The sequence below is a fragment of the Dipteris shenzhenensis genome, chromosome 10, assembly GCF_047967505.1.
Source record: "Dipteris shenzhenensis isolate YYH24624 ecotype China chromosome 10, Dip_SZ_1.0, whole genome shotgun sequence".
NCBI lineage: Eukaryota > Viridiplantae > Streptophyta > Polypodiopsida > Gleicheniales > Dipteridaceae > Dipteris > Dipteris shenzhenensis.
The window spans coordinates 5118151-5140636 of NC_141605.1; the positions used below are offsets into that span (position 1 = coordinate 5118151).

General features: G+C 43.5%; 1 protein-coding gene across 7 annotated transcripts in view; it reads right to left on the minus strand.

Moving 5' to 3' along the window:
- Window positions 1–18460, minus strand: part of LOC147897302 (Sept9 (DUF616)) — a 34126-nt gene extending 15666 nt beyond the window's left edge. For all 7 annotated transcript variants that reach the window (XM_087380694.1, XM_087380689.1, XM_087380688.1 and 4 more), the window contains exons 1-4: window positions 18086–18460; window positions 17827–17895; window positions 17528–17727; window positions 10720–11135 (exon numbers count right to left, since the gene is read on the minus strand). In XM_087380694.1, coding sequence (XP_087236820.1) covers window positions 10720–11135; window positions 17528–17727; window positions 17827–17895; window positions 18086–18329 — 929 coding nt within the window. In that variant the 5' untranslated portion in view covers window positions 18330–18460. The remainder of the gene's footprint in view (window positions 1–10719; window positions 11136–17527; window positions 17728–17826; window positions 17896–18085) is intronic.
- Between the last annotated feature and the right edge of the window lie 4026 nt (window positions 18461–22486).

Below are 22486 nucleotides of genomic sequence, written 5' to 3' on the forward strand. Positions count from 1 at the left end.
GGCTGCCAAAGGAGCTTTATGACTATTGCACCAAGACAAGGGTCTCCAACATGTCTCAGCTGATTGAGAATGCTACTACAGCCTATATGCTCTCATGCAAGGGATGACTCCGGGGTTCAAAGGTCACAAAAAGGAAATTTTCCAAGACAACTAAAGTCAAGTTTAATGTGGACCCAAGGCCTGATAGTAAGCCCACTACTAGAGAGAGATTGTCTCCTGAGGAACGGCAAGCCCTATTTGAAGCTGGAAAGTGTTTCCTTTGCAAAGAGGAGGGCCATCAGGCCAAAGATTGTCCCAATCGTAAACGGAAACAACCTATGGGAGCGCAAGAAGCGAAAAAGGAAAGCCACACGTGCTAGGAGATTGATGAGATCTCCCCAACCTACTGGATATAGGGTCAGAGCATCCAGAGGATAGCACTCCACGAGGCAGTCCCTCCTGTAGCCTAGCTCCTCCTCCTCCTAGGGAGGACAGTGTTTGGGAGGTGGTAGCCAGCATCACGGCTTGGAACATTTGGGTGGCTCCTTGCAGTCTTGTGATGGGTGAGCACCCGGTTCCACCCTCGGCTACCCTAGTTGCCATCTGGCAAGATATCATTTACACTCTACGGTCCACCTGGGAGCGTGGGACTCCAGGCTCCAGGGTGACTATCGAGAGGCATGCACGTTTCTGCAAGGCTTCGCCTGCAGAAGTTTTCTACACATTCACTCCACGAGGGATTCACTGGTTGTATAGTCCCCCTACTTGGCTGTTAGCCACTGTACTTCAAGTTTTGTATGAGGTTTTCTTTCAAGCATTAATAGAAGGTTCCTTTCTTTGAAAAAAAAATAACATATTTTTCATTTTCTTCCTGCAACAACCACCCACACCAAACCAAGATAAGCGGCCAGCTTCAAAACTTAGGCACCGTGCTGTAAGGAGGCTCCGAGAGCACTCCGAATGTCAAGAATCAGGGTGGCCTGCTGTTTTGAGGTGACTTCTAGCGACGAAAAAGAATTTCTTCACAACAAACGAGTACAGAAATAAGTGGGGAGGGGCTGGAGAGCAAGGGGCAGATTTTGGAGATGGAGAGAGCTCCAAATGTGGAGCTCATCTGAAATGTGATTGCAAAAATGGAGGACATGAGACATTACAAAACCCTAAAACCCTAGGGTGAGCCGAAACTGACTCTAATACTAATTCAGCCACTAACTATGGTGAAAAGGTGCCCCTAATCCTCCTCATTAACTAATACATTGGCAACTGCCTTAAATATCTGTTTTGCATTAGATTAATTGGCACAAAGCCACAGGCTTTTGGGTTAGTGATGAGAACCCTTCGCGCCAGGATTCAGGTTTTGGCCTTACTTTGGTTCGTAGAGGAGATTTTGTTAGGTAAGAGGGCTGTCAGGTTACACAGCAATTTGCTCCCCCTTTGGAGAGTATCAGGAGGAAACTCTTTTTTTGGAGGTAAGCCAGGTTAAATCAACCTCTAAAGTGGTAGTAGTCAACCAGGTTTTGTTAGCCTCTACCTGGTTTGTTTGTTCATGTGGTGCCACTCTCAGGGCTGCATCGCACGGCACAAGAGGCCAATCAAGAATTCCAAGTGGAGTGGACTTGATGGATCCACTGAAGCTAGAGCTAGAGTGGCTCAGGAAATCTTGATTCTAGCGGCCCTTGAAAGAGGGCTTAAATGTTATCGATCTTACTGGCAAAGCTTTGTTGTAAGAGTTTGTTCTTAAGGGACTGTTGCTAGGTGAAGAGGCTCGGAAGGATTTCTTTCTTCAATGCTTCGGACAACACAATGGATCTTTACTTCTACAGATATCAGGATGCCTTCTTTGCCACTTATGGCTGCTATAGTCAAAGTTTGGCACATTTTCAAGGGCTCCTTATGGAGGATTTTGCATATTATGCAAAATGAGATGGATAGACAGCTGGTTATGTGGGATGCTACTCATTGTGCCCTCTTCCTGCTACTAAATTAGAATCTGAGCATGCTCCACTGAGGGTGCTTGCTAAGGGAGTTCTAGACCAAATTCGGAGTAAGACTGATGCCCAAATGATTAGGGAAACCCTCCTTTTATAGGCTTTTAGGGCAGAACTCACCAAACCTGATTGGCTGGTCAACACCAACAGTTAGCCCAGGTCGATCAAAAGTAGATCCGCTCTGTGCTTTTTGACCCGCTTTGTCTTCCACTGACTTTTGTACTGCTGGATCTGTCCATGCATCTGCTGTTTGCTATGGGGCTGGTGTATAGATCAGTCCATCATTTGCTCCTTGTTGGTATTTATTTATGGCAGAGGCCATGAGCGTTTTTTTTAAGATCACAGACTGATATCATTGGGCTAAGACTTCCCCTCAAACAAAATGAAAAGTTGCTAGACAAAGAACTTGCAGATGACAGGACTGTTATTTTAGATACTTCCCCTCACCACCTAATTGCTTTTTGGACTTGTGAGATTTTGGAGATGGAGAGAGCTCAAAACCATGGAGCTTAGCTGAAATGAGATTGCAAGAATGGAGTACAAGTGCGCTGTCAACATGACCAAACCCTAAAAACCCTAGGGTGAGTCAAAACTAACTATAACAGTAATTCAACCACTAATTGTGGTTCGGGGAAAAAACCTTAGAAGGAAAAAGTGCCCCTCACTTTCCGAAAATGTGTTGGCCATTTCCTTAAATATCACAATATTTCCAGCACCCCCCGCAGTGACAATGCCCTAGTGTACAAGGAGTGATTTCACTCACCAAATGGAAGTAAGCCCAAAGCTTTGTGAAAGCTTCAAACGTTTCGCTGAAGAAGGCCATCTGCAACTTCTGATGTGTGGGATAGTAGATCAAATTGATCTCTCTTGCATGATAATTCATCTCAATGTGGTTCATGCATGCATAAAACACAAGATGTCGTTCCACCGCAATAGCACTCTGATTGTCACTGGTGAGCCAGTATGGGAGTAGAAGGCTGCAAGCCACCACGAAGATCTGTCATCAATCATTCAATTGTAGTTGTGAAGCTGCCTTCTACTCACAAGATGAAGTTGCCAAAAGCATGGGCTGCAAATACAGAAACAATTTCCACTGGTGGAATGTCTAGTGTCATAATGACCAACCCAATCGGAACCACTGAAAACATGAAAGTTAGAGTCCCCCAGCATAAAGCAAACCAAGAGACAAAACACGCTTTACAGCACACCAACGCTGTGTCTTTGGGCTGTGCATATACCTGCTCAACTAGGACACACTGAACTGAATATCTAGGTGGGTATTACAAAAATACGTAAGGCAATCCAAGAGCCTGAATGTATAAAAGGGTTCACCTGCATCATGCATGAGCAGTCTCAGCCCTGGCTCCATGAGAGTTGATATAGGCTTGCAACAGTCCCCGAGTGTAATTTGACTGTTTAGGCACAATGCCTTCATCAGTTTGCATAAACTGAACCCCCAAATAATGGTGTAACAAATCAAGATCAGAAGCTTCCATATCCTTCTTATATTTTGCAAATTTTTCTCCTTTTGTACCTGTGAGCAGCATACCATTCACATACAAGATGATAATCAGTAAATCGTTTTTGGCTTTCTTGACACAAAGGGTACGCTTAGTTGGACTATTCTGTAGACCCTGATTGGTCAAAAATGTATAAATTTTATCATATCAAGCCCATGGGGCTTGTTTCAACCCATAAAGTGCCTTGTGGAGTCTGAAAACTAACAGGCTGACTCACATGCACTTCCTCCTGCAAGTCTCCATTGATTTGATATGTACTCTCCAACCAAAGAGCAGCCAATGAAACAGCACACCTGATCGTGGTCATCCTGGAAGTGGGGGCAAAGGTTTCATCATAATCTATCCCCTTCTGCTGAGAATAGCCCTTAGCAACCAACCTTGCCTTGCACCTATCAATGATACCATCAGATCTTTAAATCTTGTACCCAATTTTTCCCAATAGCTCTCTTCACTAAGGGCAGATCCAAGAGTTCCCGTGTACTGTTCTTCATGATAGAATCCAATTCTACCTGCATGGCCCTCAATAATGCTCACTATCTTGAGCATCCTCAAACCCTGCTTGGTTCTTTTGTATCATAATCAACAAAGTTAGCTCCACTTGTCCCTCTTGAACCAGCCCTATCCTACTAGAGAGAGGGACTGAAAGTCTGATGTCCTACAAAGCCTATAAGAGCCATCTAGGGACTATCTAGCTTCCTATGAAGTGGCCGTCTCTGCGCAGACAACCTCCTACACATCCTCATATGTGATAGGCTGATCCTGGACCTGATCTGGAGCATCCAAACACTATTGAGCTTCAGCAGGTGCAGGCTGAATATTTTATTTTTCTACCGGCTGCTCCGAAGTGCCTTCAACTGCCAATGGAAGCAACCCTTCAAACAAATCCTGAGTGCCCGTATGTTGTCTATCAAACTCAATTGGTCTAATTTTTCTTATCTCTACTGACAAAAATCCTTCATGTCTGAGGATTGTAGAGACAGTAAGGCTTGCTCTCACTACTGTAGCCAACAAAAATGCATTTAATTGTCTTATCATCCAGCTTGCTCTCACTGACTAGGCATATGTGCATAGGCTACACAGCCGAACACCCTGAGGTAGTCCACCTTGGGTTTCCCGTTGTACCAAGCCTCAAATTGGTGTAACAGTTTCAAGACCTTGGTGGGACATCTGTTTCAAAACATCTATCAGGGCTCACCCGGTCAAGTCTGTGGCTGAAGCATTAACTCCCAGCTTCTTAGTCCATATAGCAGTAGTGAGGTTGATTGGCATGCAGGAAGTTAATCTCTTAGTCAAAACAAGAATGGACGTCCATTTTCGAGAATCTATGCATGTATCCTAAAGAACAGAATACCTTGCCAGACCTCTAATGCAGCAAAAGAATGTTATACTGAAGGAAGTATCTTTGAACCAAGGAAGAAACTCCAAATAGATCTAGCTTCAATTGCCATATGTGCACAAGTATCAATCACAAAGGACACTCAAATCTGCAATAATAGGAAGCAGTAGAACAGTGAAATACCTCAAAGTTTATTGCTCGAAACACATGTCAAAACCAGACAACTACAAGCTTCCACAAAGAGCCCACACATGCAGCCAACTTCTGCCAGAAGGATGCTCGGTGGAGACTGTAGAGACCAGTTGGGGGTAGGAGGAGAGCCCTTGCAGGTCTGCATTACCCCAGCGATTACGGCTTGCTTCCTAGGCCCTTCAAGATCTAGTATTCAAGCTACAATGCTGCCATGTGTAACCTTAGTTCTCGGATTTCTTGCTGTAGATAGAAAATCCATTCATGGGGGGCAACGGTTAAGTCCCCCCGCTGGTATGTCTTTGCTAGGGAGTAGGTGTCAAGGCACTAGGCAGCAACTGTAAAGTATTTGTATATATAGAGAGAGGGATAGAGTGTGTGTGTCGGTGGGTGTATGCATGTGCACGTGCGCACGTACGCGCGTGCGCCAAATCGGACCTTCTTTCCTAAAGAAGAAGTTGCTGCACTTTTGTCCTCTCCTCAGGCTGATGCTTCATCCCAAGGCAGAGGCCCGGACATTGAGGTGGAAATGCAGACGTAGACAGCCGTTAGTTGCTGTATATACCTGTCCCATAACTGTAAATATGCTCGATCATCTGAAGTGTGTTACTCTCAATGTACAGGGAATGTGTGATGGTCGCAAATGGAAACTCGTCTAGATGTATATTAGGCAATTGCAGCCTGATATAGTTGCTTTGCAAGAGCATAATCAGCATATGTATGCTGGTCAAATAGGCCATTTTGCTGGTTATGATATCTTCTATGCCAGAGAGCAGTCCTTTTCTGGTGTGGCTTTTTTGGTAAAGCACGACCTTCAACCTGTTGTGGCTCTCAATGATCGCCATGGTAGATGGATTATTGTTCAATGCCTTGTTCAAGAGGAAATTTTTGAATTTGCATCGGTTTATGCCCCCCAATCTTCTCGTGATAGAGCTTTGATCTGGGCTGCCATGCATACTTATCCATGGCGACAACATGCCTTCATTTGTGGTGACTTTAATAATGCCCCTCAATCGGGTGACAACACCTCAAGCCACACTCATATGTTGGCTTCTGAAACACAGGCATGGTCTGATTTTTTGCTTCAGTTGCACCTGGTTGATCTCTGGAAGGAATTACAACCCATGCTTCCGGGCTATACCTTTGCATTCCAAAGACTGGCATAGTCTATTATGGCCCGGGGATATCATTCCACCCACTCAGTTTGTTCGTCATCTTGGTTACCCTTTGGGGTGGGAACTCACTCGCCGACAACAAACTGATTGGGTTTTGGCTAAGCTTCGGAAAAAGCTTGAGTATTGGAAACTGGCAACCTGGCCTTTGTACGTTCGTCTTCGAATAGTGCAGTCCATCCTTGTGGCATAAATTCAATTTTACTTGCCATTGATCATGTTCACTAAGACAGATCTTACATCTTTCATGTCTGTCTTTATGGAAATCTTCTGGCGATCCAAACATGGTAGAAAAAGTCTTAGGCTACTTTAAATGCATCACATTTGTTCTCCCAAGATGCATGGTGGATTGAACATCACGGATATTCATGTGCATATTCTTGCCCATAGGAGAAAATGTTGCTACAATTTCTGCAAGGTGATCAACCTTGGGCTCTTATGATTAGGACTCTAGTCACTCATATCAGTATTTCAGCGTTTGGTTATTGGCAACTCGATCACTGGGATTTCTTTTTGGCTGCATTGATGGCACTTTGCCTGGCTACCCTTTTGTCTCTAGCTTGCTTCTTGACTGGAAGCATGTTCTTTCTCATCTGGAATGGAATGGACGGCAATCTTTGCTTGGGAATTCTTTGAGAGCTGAAAGCATTCATTGGTCGAAAGTCTTTCAACCTCCCTTGGCTTTACAAGAACATCGATGTTCCTACTTTGTCTCGTTTAAAGGCATCACCTCGATTGCTGATGTTATAGATGATGCTGGTACTCTGCTCCCCTTTTCTCTAGCAACCACTACATATGGATTGGGCTCTCATTATCATCCTTTGTGGAGACAAATTACTTCTATGCTTTCGCCTTTTGTTCCGATTCCTCCTTTGGAACTCTAGGACCAGCTGGAAGATTGGACTTTGACTTCTCCAGGGTCCTCTTCTCGTCCTTTGAGGCTATCTCAAATTACCTGTACCTGCATTGTATAAAATCCTTTTGCCTCAACCTTGGGTTTCAGAGAGAGGTGATTCTGTTTGGCGAATGCATCGCCCAGCCAAGTGGTGGAGGAAAAGATTACAGCAACTTTGGACCTATAAAGTACCGCTTCGGCAACCGGTTTTCTTTTGGCAAGTTCTTTTGGTTTGGACAGCTATTAGCTCATCGACACATTGCTCCTGCACTTTGCCACAGATGTTCTACTTCTTCAGAGACTGTGCCTCACTTGTTTTGGCATTGTCCGTGCTCTCGTGAGTTTTTTGATTTGCTTCGACAGCGCCTACGAGCGAGATTTCCATCTGTTCCGTTTGAGAAGTTCTTATGGCTGTTTGGGTTTCATCCATCCAGACCAGAGTTTCATCTTTTCTTCGTTTGGGTTCGCTACTGGGCACTATAGACTTTATGGACATATAGGAATTGTAAAGTCTTTGGTGATCCTACTTTCTCTCTGTTTAGCTTTTTTAGGCGTTCTCTATAGCAATCTTTCTTTGATTGCTTGCAGACCCGCTGCATAGATCATGAGGTCTTTTTGGCATATACTGAAATTTTCAGTTGATTTGATTGTAGCACCTTATTTTGAGGTTGCTACTCATATAATATAATCAATCAAAGATTTCACCCCAAAAAAAGTGTGTGTTGAGATCTTTCTTGGCCTCCAAGCGCATTGCTTCCTCGACTTACCCCAATTGCTCTCATGCGAGAGAGACGGTCTTGCATTTCTTTTGGACCTGCCCTTTTGCATGGGATTTCTTTTTCAGTTTACAGGGCTTCGCGCTCATTTTCCATCCACTTCCTTTTGGAAGCTGGAAGATATGCTTCTATCCCGGAGTATGATCTTTTTTTCTCATGGTGTCGATATTGGGCTCTTTGGTCATTATATTGTGCTCGTACCATTCGATTGTATGAGCACTCTTCACTCTTCAATGTGACTATCTTCCCATATTTTTCAAGCTTCCCTAATTCGGTCTCTATAGGTCTATAGAGATGCTCGTAGCTGTCCCACTCTAGGACAGCTATGAATGTAAATGCTTCCTTAATACAAAATTCTTTTTACCCAAAAAATGTGTGTGTGTGTGTGTGTGTGTGTGTGTGTGAGAGGAAAAAAGGTGTGTGTGTAGGAGGTGCGATGGAGACCTCCTCCTCTACCCTACCAGCCTCGTCTTCCTCCTCGTTTCCGTCCGTGTTGTCACCCTCGACGTCCCTGCTGCCTACCTTGCCTTCCGTACAGCTGCCATCAGCTGTATGGCCTTCCGTACAGACTCAGTGCACCCTGCAGCCCCCCGTACAGCTCCCGTGCTCCTTGCAGTCCGTACCATCTGTACGGCCATCCATACAGTCTGTATGGTCGTCCATACAAGCTATACAAACGTCTGTACAGTCCCCGCCTCTTGATTCAGTCTCCAGTCCCTTCTCCGTTCAGTTCTCCACCGTTGATCCGGTGCGATCTGTACACTCCTTGCAACCACCACCTTCCTCTCCATCTTTTCTTGTTGTTGCTTCTCCCGAAACTTGTGTTTTCCGCTTCCTCTGTTCCTCCTGCCCGAGTTTTCATTCGATGGAAGCGCGGTGCTTTGCCTTCTTCATCCTCTTTCAAATCAGCAAAGCTTGATCTTGCAGATGGCCCTTCTTCTTCCCTTCAGCTGGATCTTCTACGCCAGTTATGTTCAGCCTCTGTCACAGATGTTCCTTCATCGGGTTCCCCATTTGTTTGTTCATTGGATTCTACCCTTCTAGTTTCAGGTCTTCGATAGGCTCAGCAGTTTGGAGTCTGTCTCTACTTTATGGGCAGGGTTCTTTCTGCCGCTCATCTTCGTCGTTGGACTGAAGCCACAGTGGGTCTGGATTGTATTTCCTCCTTTGTCTTTCTAGGCAAAGGGTTTTATTATGCCCACTGTTCTTCCACTGATGTGATGGAGCAACTTGTCAATCGTGCTAGTGTTCCTAGGGCTGGTTTCTTTGCTTATGTGATGCCCTCGGATCCACTTTTCGATCCTTCTGCTACCCTTTTGACACACTGTCCGGTCTGGATTACTCTCAAAGCGCTGCCTGTGCCTCTTCTTCAACATCTTCCTACTCTTGCAAAACTTTTGGGGAGGCCTCTTCATGTTTCGAGACAGGAGTTCTTGCAAGCTTCCTGTGACGTTCGCCTTTGTGTTTTGTGGGATATGATGCAACCCGTGCCATCTACTCTGGATCTTGATTTGGGATTTGCCCATCCGATGCGCATCGAGCTGCATTTTGCATCTTTTCCCACTGCATGTTATCGGTGCTAACACGTTGGTCATTTTGCACGTGATTGCCCTTCTACATCTAGGCCCACTCCTTCTGCTCCTTCTTCAGCTGTCAAGGTTACTCTCCCTTCTCCTCCGGTTTTTGCTATGGCTTCTTTGGAGAAGCCTTCTGCTACTGCTCCAAAGCACTACTGGAGGAAGGTAGATAAATCACAGGCCAATCTTTCTCTTGCTGACGAAGCTCACGCTCTGAGGCTTTACTTGTAAATTTTTTCTTTGTACTTATTGGTGGGTTTATACCTCTTTTTGGGGTTTCCCACACAGAAATAAAAGATTTCACTAAAAAAAAAAGTGTGTGTGTGTGTGTGTGTGTGTGTGTGTGTGTGAGAGAGAGAGAGAGAGAGAGGATTTGTGCTTGGGGCGAGGTCGCCTCCCAAAGCATCCACATGATTCATGCATCAAAAAACTTTTGAGTGATGCTCTCAAGGCACAAAGCACTTCTCAGCATGACCTATGCCAGAGTGAATGTAAAGTCCTTACATAATATGACTTCAAGATATAATAAGATTAGAGTATCAAAGTCATAAATCCCTTTTTAAGACAGCTATGCCCTTAGACATTCCAGCCCATATTCTACATTTAGGTTCTACCAACACACGACTCTAAGAGGAGCCTCTACTGAAAGTACTGCAACATACAAAGTGAGCCTAATTTCACTCTTCAGGCTATGTCAGCCCATTCTACACTAAATCCTCGCCTAAAGAGCCTGGCCATGAGCTGCAAATCCTCACGTAAAGGCCTGGCCTTTAACTGCAAATCTGCTGTCTCATAACCGAATTTATACCCAAGGAACTATTGGCACCTTTTGTAGCTTTGCATAAAGGTACTTCATACTACATATCTCTAAAGGTTGATCAAAGACAGGAAGTTACTGCTGGACAGCTTGAGGAAAAGGCATATACAAGCATTGGATCGTAAAACAGATCCCATTCAATCTAAAGCTCCTCCTTTATGACTGAACCAATGCGTGGGAAATGCATAAATAGGCATATGAATGCTATTTGTCCAAAATGATATGGCAGCTACCCTCACAAAATTAAGTGCAATCATGCGGGGCCAGCAGTCTTGGCAGATTTGAAAAATGGCTCTCAACAGCTAGTACGTGAAGAATTCAACATTTATAAAGAAGTAGCTGTGAAGACATTGAAATGTCAGAATTATGCATTGTATTGGCAGAAAAAAAAGCACGCGTATCATCCTTTCCTTGTGCAAAATTTTCAAAGTTGGCGTGGACGAATAGTTCAAAACTTAAGTAATACTTGCCTTTCAAGAATAAGTAGAGGATCAATTAACAGTTCCATTTTGCCATCAATCCATATGCTGTATTCTGTTTCTGGCAACAGCCTATGTGTTAGAAGCTTTGGCACTTTTCCATTCCTACGAGGCTCATCATATGGAGAGTTCCTAAATAAAATCAGCCGCCAAAGACCAACCCATTTCCCTCCATTCTTATCCTCTCTAAGAGTGTGGGTCTTCTGTATGCTTTTCAATGACTTCTCATCAACCACCATCAGGAAGCAAAATAGCTTCCTGGAGCGGAGGCTAATATTTGAAGGTTGATGTGGACTGTCATATCCATCAAAAATCCCAGATGCTACCACAAACCGACACTTTTTCACATAGGCTTGATCTTCTTTGTCAAGGTCACCACCAGAGTTGCCAACAAAGCCACAGTGTATCTGAAACACAACCCCTAATAATATTAGAGTCAAACCAGCTTCCTTTCTCTACAGCATGTCCTATTTTCATTTGAATCCATGGTGATGAAAGAACCTGATTTGACATTAGCTCTACCGGAACCATGCAATGCAACAACTGTGCCAATACCCTATAATGCCCATCTTATACAAATTAAGCAGTTGGCACTACAAAAAGTTACTTAAACCTCTCTAAAAGCTGAAAGCCTTACAAAATCTAGAAATAAACAACATATCTTCCTCCTTTCTCTGCTGTGAACAGTGAATGCAAGACGTTCAGGCAAACAAAATGAGCAAACTTAACATGCACACTACAGCTTTTTAAAATTATAACCCCACTTCATAACCACCATGATTATCATTATCTATGGTGGGAGAAGATGTATGAGATTTGCCATACAGGATATTTCGGATTGTAGGATATTTATGTTAGCATATATGCCTCAATTGCAGACCATGTAGATGGATCATATCTGTCAATGCTTCTCCATTTAATGAAAGTAAAGTACGACAAGACACACAAGATTCCATACCACAACACCCTGTGAAAAGGTCACATTCTATTAATGTCTCGTTACTGAATACAAATAATATTATAACAAACCAACTCTGTCTCTGCAGCTCTTAGCTGCTAGCCTTTCCTCTCCTTTACTGATTCCTCAACAGTACGTCCTCACCCGAGGTGTCAACCCAGGCTGACAAGCTCTCGCAATACGAAATTACTTCTCAATCTTACATCCTTGTAATGCCTCAATCTCATGACATAAGCGTTGGACTAGCAATTTGTTATTGAGGTTTCGAATGAACGTTAGCTAAAGAAAGCTTCCATCCTTGATCTACCTCAATCTCACTACACAAGTGTTGTATGAGCGCCATTTTGTTCCTAAGGTTTTACATGAACAATGGAGGCAGGATAGATAGTGAAAAGAGAGCTAGATTAGCAACAAGCAGGATGCACAAGGGGAAAAGAGAGTTGACATCTCTATCTCCGATTTCAGTTAAGTGCACCATTGGTCCTTTTGGTGCAGTGTCTTTAATTTTAGGTTCCATTTGCAGTTTATCGTGTGCTTTCTACTGCTTCCTGTATATGCCTATGCCCAACTTTAATGAAGGGGGTAAGTTGGATGGGGCCAACTATCCATAGTGGATGGTCAAGGTCCAAAGCCACTTTGTTGCAAGTAAGATATGCCATAGGACATGACCCTTGGCAAGGACCTCGTGTCTACAGATCCAAAGAAAGTTGAGGAGTGAAAAGACAAAGATGTCGAACCATTATACATGATAATTGGAAAGATGGCAGTGGAAACATTTCACGTATCTAGCTTGTGAAGGTGGCTTTCAAAGCTTGGACGATTTTAAAGGAAACATACGAGACAAATATACTCTACAAAGATTCTCAACCTAGTTAACTGTTCAGTGTTCACCATGAGGATGGAGCTCGATGCATGACCACCTCACTTTGTCAGCGACAGTTGACAGCAGTTGGTCAAAAGATGGGAATGACCACAATCGTAGTCAACATCCTTCTACAAAGCTTTAGAGGGTTTGTAACAAAAGTTTGATGGCAAAGCATATCGTTCACTTTTGATGACATGGGATGAATGCTATTGCCAGAAGAAGATAGAGGAAGGTGTTTGATAAGGAGGATGACAAGGCATTCCTTGCATCAGGTGAAGGTAAAGGCTATTGTAGGCTCAACAAGGGCAAGCCCAGGGATGACAAAGATTCAAAAGGTAAGAAGTCTTTTGGCGCTGAAGAAGGAAAAGAAGTGTTTTTACTATGATAGGCATTGCCAGTATGCAAATGATTGTAGGGAGAAGGAGAAAAGACAAATTAGAAAAGAAAGAAGATGAAAAGGCCCGAGGGAGAGTCACAGTCGCATTCTACCAGTGTTGCTATTACTAAAGAATCCATCCTTGTCATTGAGCATCATTCCACACATGCATTGACGAATAGGGAAGAGGAATGGATTGCAGATAGTGGTGCTTCCAAGCTCATGCCCAACAGTAAGGAAAGGCAAACCCAACACATCCAAACTCATCATGTAATAGCAGATCTGCCCAATCAAAGGGGCTGGAAATGTTCCATTCAAAGATGAGAAGGTAAGCTTCAATGTTCGTTATGTTCTAGATATTTATAAGAACTTGGTTTCAGTTGTGCTCTGATGAATCATAGAATGAAAGTAGAGTTCGACAACCGCGAAGTAAATATTCTAGAGGCTTGTGTGTGCAAGATCAATGCCTCGCTCATGCATCTCAAGGTTGTGCATGAGAGATTTGGTAACATAAGCTATAACACTCTTTTAAAGATGCAGAAACCACAAATGGTGGATGGACTTCCAGGATGGGAAGTGCACCAAATATTTTGTCAAGCTTGTATGGAGGGCAAGCAACACATTCCCAAAAGGGGCCATGGTTCGGCCACAACCATGCTTGAGTTGGTCCAGTTTGACATCTACGAGAAGATGACCACCAGGTCAATTTCAGGTTTAATGTACCTTCTTACCTTGATTGCTGCCTAGAGCCACACGATTTGGATGTATTTTCCGACTAAGAAACCACAAGCCTTAAATGACCTGAAGGAATGGAAGGCCAAGCCAAGAATGAGTCAGGAAGTAAGACATTCAGAACTAGTAGGAGACAATTCACATTCGACGCTTTCAGCAATACTGTAAGAAGGACGCGATCAAACAATAGTTGATGATGGCAAATGGTATAGCAAAAAAGAACCATTCCATGGTGGAGATGGGTTTGAGCTTGCTGAGGATAAGAACCTTCAACTGTCCTTTTTGGCTTTGGCAATCCACATGGCTGTCCAAATCCTAAACCGGTAAATAGAGGACTCCTCATGACAGGCCTGATATTTTGAGAGCATTCATGGCTGATGGACGTGTGTAATGTCATGGCAGCACAGCCACATGGATATCCAGGAAATGATGTGGCATACAGCCACAAGGACAGTCGATAGATGATGTGGCACGCAAACCACATGGACAGCCTGTCACATGGCAGTTGGCCAAGTGGCTAGCCAAGACTTAGCAAGCTACAGGTCAATGAGGCCCACCTAGTCGTGAGTTAAATTGGTTGAACCACTTTAGGTCTCCTCAAGACATATATAAGGTAAGGGTTGCAACCTCTCCATATCACATCCTGCACTTCATTCCTGCCTCCCTTGGAGAGTAGAAGTATACCCAAGCTTTGCTCAGCATTGGAGCAACCTTGTCCTTTACACTGCTGTGCATCAGCATGTGCAGGCTGTAATTGCTGATCTTCTACTGGCTATTCTGATGTCAGCTCAATGGCCAGTTGGATATAAGCCTTTAAACCCATCTTGAGAATGTGTGTGCAGCTGTCTATCAAATCCAATCATGGACTGATCTGAATTTCCGCAAAACCCAGATCTCTACTGACCAAATCCTTCTTAGTCTGAGGATTGCAGGGACGGTAAGCTTTACTTTCACCAATGTAACCAGCAAAAATGCATCTAATGGCCTTATCATCCACCTCTCTTCTCAACTGACTAGGCATATATGCATGGGTTGTGCAGCTAAACACCTTGAGGTAGTCAACCTTGGGATTTCTGTTATAGCAAGCCTCAAAGGGAGTAATGGTTTTTGAGGCCTTGGTTGGGCGTCTATTCAAAATGTGTGTTGCACACATTATTGCATCCATTCAAAATCTGTGTGGCAGTATTTTCCTCTTAATCATGCATCTAGCTGTTTTCATCAAAGACCTATTTTTTCTCTCAATAACACCATTTCGATGAGGTGTATATGGAGCTGTACCTTGGTGCTTAATGCGTCTCTCCTTCAAGAAATATTTGAAAGCATCTGACATATACTCCCCCCTCTCAAAGTCATGCTTTGCACTGTGACTCATTCTCAACCATAGCCACAAATTAGCAATTGTTCTCTAAGGTCGAGGATCTTAGCCAGGTAATCTAACATTGAATCACTTTTCTGCACCTATCAAGCTGTCTTTTCAAGTTAGAAACCCTGGTCTCATTCCTCGCTTGATACATATTCTCCAAAGTATCCCAAGCTTGCTTGCTTGGAAGTTCTGGAGGAACGGATATGAGGTACAATGAACCTCTTAACAGACAAGGCAATAAAAGAGATAGCTTGAGCATCTATAGCATCCCATCCCCTCTGATTCTGAGTAGGAACAGTAGGTGCAGCTGGCCTTGCTTGTTGCCTACCACGGGCATTACCTCCTTGCTGAGGTGTACCATCTCCTGGATGGGCAGCAGGCCCAAAACAGAGACAGCTCCACAAAAGTGAAACAACAGGGCCTACAGCAGTGTGACTGACTGAAACCAGGCCGACATATAGCTCTCCATGTGACAAAATTGTGCTCCAAGGCTGGTAAGGGTGCAGGCAGGCAGTAGCAAGGATTTTATAAGTTGGAAACCCTAAATAACAGTTCAAAAACGCCTCCAAAGGTGATGAGCAGACCATGAACGAAGGCAGTTGCAGGCGTCCAATCAGAATCGGAGCAGACGCACCATACAATAGCTGTAGAACAGCTGTACAGCAGGCAAGATTCTCCGAAACAGAGCACCTGCTGAAAACTTGGCTAGCGAGGTTCTCCATGACAAAGGCTCTCTCCCAGGGCTGAGAGAGAAAATGAGCCTGGCAAGCGAGGTTCTCCGCTACAGAAACTCTCCCAGGCAGACGCTGGAGAAAAGCAGCCTGCTTTGATACCAAATGTCAAAAATGAGAGGAGGATTGAGAGCAGAGAGAATGAAAGAGAATCTGATGTTGCAAGAATTAAGAATAAGAGAGTACACGGGTTGTCAACATAACAAAACCCTAAGGCAACCCAAATGAGGGTTACAACCCACACCCCTAAACTCAACCACTAACTGTGGTTAGGGGGGATACCCTTAGACAAGGGAAAAAGTGCCCCTAACCCTTCTAGCTTATTATTTAATTGGCACTACCTTATTATACCAATGTTTTCCAACAAGGGTGCCATTTGCTGCCCAACACTTGCTCCAAATCTAGCTCAACCTAAAGGGCCCTTAGAACCAGTGCAACTCCTCATGTACGGCCCTACATGTGGCAGTGGCCACAGAATGTCTAGGTCGTCCAATGGGTTTCATGGTTCTTGCTGTGCTTACACGCCAGGCTACCTACCCCCCCCCCCCCCCCCCCCCAAAAAAAAACTTCGTGGGACAAACTGCTCACAAGGAACTGTATAGGATGAATATGTTGCAGATCACAGGCCCCTCTTTTGTTAGCTCCAATAGGAACAGAGTCTGTACTGAATGAAAGAGTAATTAAGGAAGACCTGCATATAACGAATACATACCATATCAAAGGCCACCTTCTGCCAGCTCCAATGGTAAAGGAGCTGGAAACAGTGAGAGAGGAATTAAAAGGACCACCAGAGCTTTCACATCTTCTCATGTTGCAATTTTAGAGTTTGGGACTAGCTCTTGTTCTCCATCTCTTCTTTCACTTGCTGAGACATGAAGCGATTGCTGAACCAGGGCAGGGCTCATCACCTGTGTTAGCCTACCAGTGTCTGTTGGACAGCCAAAAACTGGCCTATTCAAAATGCTGGCCTACTCGTAGGAAGCAGTTGAACCATTATCAAATCAAAGGCATGAGCCTAGGAGTGGCATTCGACCTGTGCCCGTGCAGGCAAAGAGAGGGTTATCAGTTGTGCAACACAAACATGCACCTTCAGTGTGTCACTTAGCTTTGTCAGAAGAATCACCAGCTCAAATCATTTGTTCAATAACCAGACAGCAGATAAGAGTACAATCCATTTGCCATTTTAAGGTGAGACATTCCGAAATAAGTCCCAAGTCAGATACCCAAACTAGACCATCCTTTAAACGCCTGATACGTTTCATCAAAGTCCTAAACCTAAAATTAGGTGCAAGTCCCTCCATCAGCAATGCACATAGCTGTGGTATGACTTTTAAAGAACTCTGAAAGACCATCAGCACAGTCAGGCTCAAATTCTGCCCTTTTGTGTAGGAATAGATAAGTTACCTTCAAATTTGTCGAATTCAAAAGCCTTTGCACCTATGTACCCCTGTTGTAAAGACCTCCAAACTTCGTTTAAAGCCTCTCTTACCCAAACTGGATGGGTTTTCGAGAGTCAATTTACAGGAAATTTGCACAACCAGTTGATTTCATATAGAGGCTATGGTATTTTGGTAAACTCTTGCAATTACAAATTACCTAGAACCAACACTTCCACGTTCCTTTTCTCAACAAAAAGCCATTATCCACGCAACACAGTCATAAATGAACAGGCGCCAATGAAAGGCAAAGTTTTTGACGCAAGGAAAGTGCATATGTTTTGATCACGAATTCTTAAATCGAAAGGCCAAGAACTAACACCACAGCAAACTGGTACCTCCATTTGGGGCCTTATTTTGAAACTCTCTTCACGCTGTTGCCATGTCTGATAACCACCAAACAAGGGAGTCGCTTTAGGATCTACAACAAACGCAGAGTCCTTCATAATATATGTCAAATTCGAGGGAGTTCGACTATAAACTCTTGCATCGGGAATCTTTACAGACTGAGGATCGTCCAGAACAGGTACGGAACAGCCTGCCAAACCACCAAAGTTTGAAGAACAAGTAGAGGCAATGCCAATACATTATGAACGACATACGGCTTTGCTTGAAAGCTTCGAGGGAGCATACTGACGGTGAACAGGCTTCGGAAGCAATCCTAGCGCCCCGAACATGATGTACAACTTGTTCTTTTTGCAGTGGCCTACAGTAAAAGCAGAAGACGATTCAAGCCATGTTCAAAGTTGCCGAACTTGAATATACAGAAGAACGGTAATTTCCCTACGCGCGGTGAGGAATTGTTAAATTGGCCAGACCATGCTATCCGACTATAAGACATGGTAAATCAACGGCATCACCACGAATTCGGGAGCGGTAAGCAGCAAGGATCATACCTGGCGGAGAATTCTGAGGAGATTGGCAAGTCCAGAAAACCAACAGCCAGACGACACTGAGTGTACAAACCCAAACAATTCCAGCTGCCAGAAACAACTGCAAACTGTTCCTGCTGTGGATCAACTTCAACATTTCTGATGTGGCGGATCGCCATCCCTTCCTCTGGGAGGCACTGTGGCTCAAGCGGAAGCTTCTGGAGGGGAAAACCATCGTTCTGGAAACTGGGGGCGATCCAAGTATCATCAACGAATGCTAGAGCTGGAAGCTCGACAGTGAGATCTGGACGATCTTGTACAAGCAAATTTGAACTTCATGGGAGTGAGCTCAAGTGGGGAGCTGGAGTAGTGAAGAAGGTGCTGCTCATCAGTGTAACTGTATTTGTTTATGCGTGTAAGATTTTTTGCGCGCAAATAACATGTTATTAGCTAAAATACGAATATTCAACATCCATAAAATCCTCGTCAAATATGTTGAATAGTAACCACTCCTATCTACTAACTCGAAATTGAACTTGAATCCTAGCATTTTATCAAATTTTTAAAGGAAAAAAGTGAATGAAAAATGTGGACATGAGGCACCACACAGGGTCTGTTAGGACTCGATCCTCCCTGCAAATGTCAAGGGTGGTGGCCATATTGTTTGTGCATTTTGGGAGTTGAAGCCCAACAAATACATGAATAAAGCGACGCTCACAAGAGCGCATAACTGATCCTCATTGCAGTCTATACAATATTGTTACATGGACTATAATCATATGAATAAAGGTGTCGATATCTTTTGATCTTGCATCCAGGTTGGATTTCCTTGCTCCCTTGCATCAAGAACATGCATCAAAAGAAAGGAATGTTGTAAGAATTTAGATTGAGAACAAGTAATTTTGAATGGACGAGCAATTCAAAATATTTATATGATAATATATAATATATAATTATTATAACCATACACAGTGTGGGCGAGGAGGCAGTGCGCTTCCTTCCCCAAAGAGTTATAATCCGAGGGAACGGGCCCTTCCCCGTGCACCGAGAATATAAGCGCCAAGAATATAAACACCGAGAATAAGTCTCGCGAATGGATAAGATACTAGCAATATTACCTGAATGTCAATAGTCATAATCGTAGTTGAATGCTAGTAAAATCACCACGAGCAACTGCTAATACTTTCTTTGCTTCATCTTTTGTTATAAACAAACTAGAACCATTAAGGTGAGAAAGTAGCTTGGGGTCAACTTCCCCAATCTTCACTTATCTAGGGTACCAAAGAAACATGATGAAAGGGCCAAACATTTTATACCTCAATATACATGTTCCACACCCTAAAGGCCGGATTTTATTACTTATAAACATGGTTACACTGTGTGCGACCCATGCCAACTCAACTGACTAACCACCCAAAGACTTGCCACTATAGAGCAGAACTTTAATCATTTAGGCACATGCCCACTAGAGTATCCCGCCTCTCACAAGCTTTCCTATATCACTCATCAAGCTCTTGGTTTTCCAAAAGTCACATCCACACCACATCTGAATACGAGTTATCCATTTTGGTATTAAATTCAACTTGCTCATTAGGAAAGATTCTCTGGGAACTCACCCTTATTTTGGAAGGATTTTTGTATGCAATCCTTCAAAAAATGGACTTTTGAAAGACCAAATTTGAGTCTCTCTGGGTACCTTTCAAATTGAGAAGTGCATGAGTTGCGGATATGATCCACACGATTGTACCGATTTTGGGCAAATTGAACGCCAGTGTCATTGCAATTGAGGGCAAGCTTGCCATCGGCCTACTCAAAGAAGAGACCGGATTGAGCTTGAAGAAGAGGACATGCTAGATGGCTCCAACAATATTGAACGCCTTGGCATGGGTCACTTTCTAGAACATTTGTAGCATATTCATGGGCATACAACCGGGCCCTTTGGCTGATGACATCTACACATTATACTCGTCCTTCATCAAGGGCCTTTGAGCTTTTCCTTTGAACATCCTCGGCATAAAATTTTAGAGGGCTCTCAAAGTAAGAATACTTGAACAGCCATAGCTGGCTTCTACCCAATAGGTGACACAATTTTTGTCCTGGGCAACAATACTTCTCTTGCAAAAGCTTGAGGTGTCCTCGCTATGTATTTTCAGGAAGAGCATTAACAGATCCAAGCCAAGAAAAAGGAGGGACCTTTGTGCCTTCTTTTAGCAGAAGAGTTTGCCTCCACTTACTACCACAAGGAAGATTGACAAATCAATAGGCTCTATGATTGTGAGTTCAAGATGGAGGAAGTAGTAGCACTATCTAGTACGACAAAACTGGCAAAGGTGTGTACTGTGCGATCGTTCGCTCAATGGAGACTTGGCTCACAACAAATAATGGTGAGTGGACGAGGATCAATTTTTTAGAGTTATCTACTCACGAGAGCATCGTGCAAGATAATTTCATATGCTTGAATTAATTGTATCCAATGTGTTTCATCGTAAATCTTTGCATCAGCCTGAATTACTCTACTCATACTGGATTGTAAGATTATAGGCCATTGGAAGATCTTCAGCTTAGTTGTAGGTTTTGCATGATCAAAGCACGGGCAACCTGAGCGTGAGTAACATCATGGAAGTTGATGATCACACACCAACCATCGTTATCCACTTCTTGCATGCTGGGTGATAAGGTGAAAGCTGGCAAAGAAGTCGTAATGGTGGAGAGAGAAAGAGCCGGTGCTGCATGGTGCAGCTTTGAAGACTTCTTTTGAACCAATCGCTCAGCTCACTCCTCACTAATTGCTCCACCTCCTTGTATGAGGCATAATGCATCCCCGAAAGAGATGAAAATGTGACTCCATAAGCGAAGTTGTGGATCCGTCTCCTAGAAGACCAGTCTTCCATTTATATGGAATCCCTTAGCCATCCAGTTAAGTACAAACTTCCATAGTGAACAAGTCACAACACATCCCCAAAAGAGATGAAAATGTGACTCTAAGCAGACTTTCCAGAATGACCAAAATGGTGACACCTCCTTCCATTTCGTGATTCTATCTTTGGTTAATAGCTACAAGTCAACAACTGCTAAAGAAGAAAATTGAAACATAAGGAGGGAGTCGCAATCCAAACTCTATGCAGTCGAGCGACTCGAACAAAGCAAAATTATTCCAAACTTGAAGAGGCACTAATGGAATTGCCATTGAATCCCTTATGAGAAAATCTTTGAGTGAAAGGCAATGCAGATTCTTGTCATGGGAGTTTGGAGCTAGTCAGCCAATCTGGCCTTAGACATTGGAGCATTTTTGCAAAAAAGTGGACTCTCTGGGTGGTCAGTTGAAAGTGATTAGCCAGTTCTGCAGTAGTAAACTAGCAGCACTGATGTTGCTCCCATAAATCGAACCAAATGCAAAGACCTCTATTATTCATCCACTTTGAAACTCTAGGCCTAATTTGAATAGGTGCTATATTATTTATAAAGGGAAACCTAGAAAACCAAATGTAGCCATCGCTACCCAATTGTGTGGTACCAAGTTAGCTATAGTCATCCAAACAATGTCACCATAGTTCAACCAGCTTAGTCATAGGATTGAACTATCTGATCTTAATACAAAAGTAAGAGATAAATATTTCTCTACCACTTGACACCACCTAGAGTAAATCCTAAGAGACCTTGATTTTTAAGAAGATAATAGGCAATGATGGCCCAACTTGCAAGGAAATGAGTTGCAAAGCCCATTTAGTATAAAGCTGATTGCATTAAAAAAAAAGTTTACATCTGGCGAGGATAACCACTCACCCATTGGCTAGAGCCCAAAGGATTACATCTGACAGGATAACCATTGAGCCTCATTGAGCAAAAGTTGCAAAGAGGATATTTTTACAACTCAGTATTGCCAAGAGTTGCAGATAGACCGCTATACCTTATAGTATCCACAGAGGCCAATCTAGCTTGTTAAGTTCGAATTTTTAGGGAGCTGACAATGGAGATGATGGAGAGGCCGTAGATCATGCACAATTGCAAGAGTCAGAATTTGGGATCGAAAACAACACAAGAAAACTCTACCGTGAAAGAGCACATACATAAAGAGGTTAGCTGCATGCATGCCATCCAAGGTGGCGACCTAGAGATGTGTGGGGAATCAATGGAGACTATGAAGACTATGCACAAGAGCAAGCATTTCAATTCCTGGCAAGCGCAACACAATGACCTTATATGAAGAAAGCATACAAGATTGGGATCATGTTGAATTGTAGAGGGGTAGTATTGTTGGCTTCATTTGCTAATGATGAAGAAGTAAAAAGAGTGGGTGAGCAGTGGAGTGGATGAGCAAGGGAGCGGATGAGAGCTAGAGTAGAGAGTGTGGAGCAAAGTAGCAAAGTAGGGGTGGATGAGAGCAAAGTAGCCAAATAGTATCCTCCATGTTTGGGGCATGGTTGA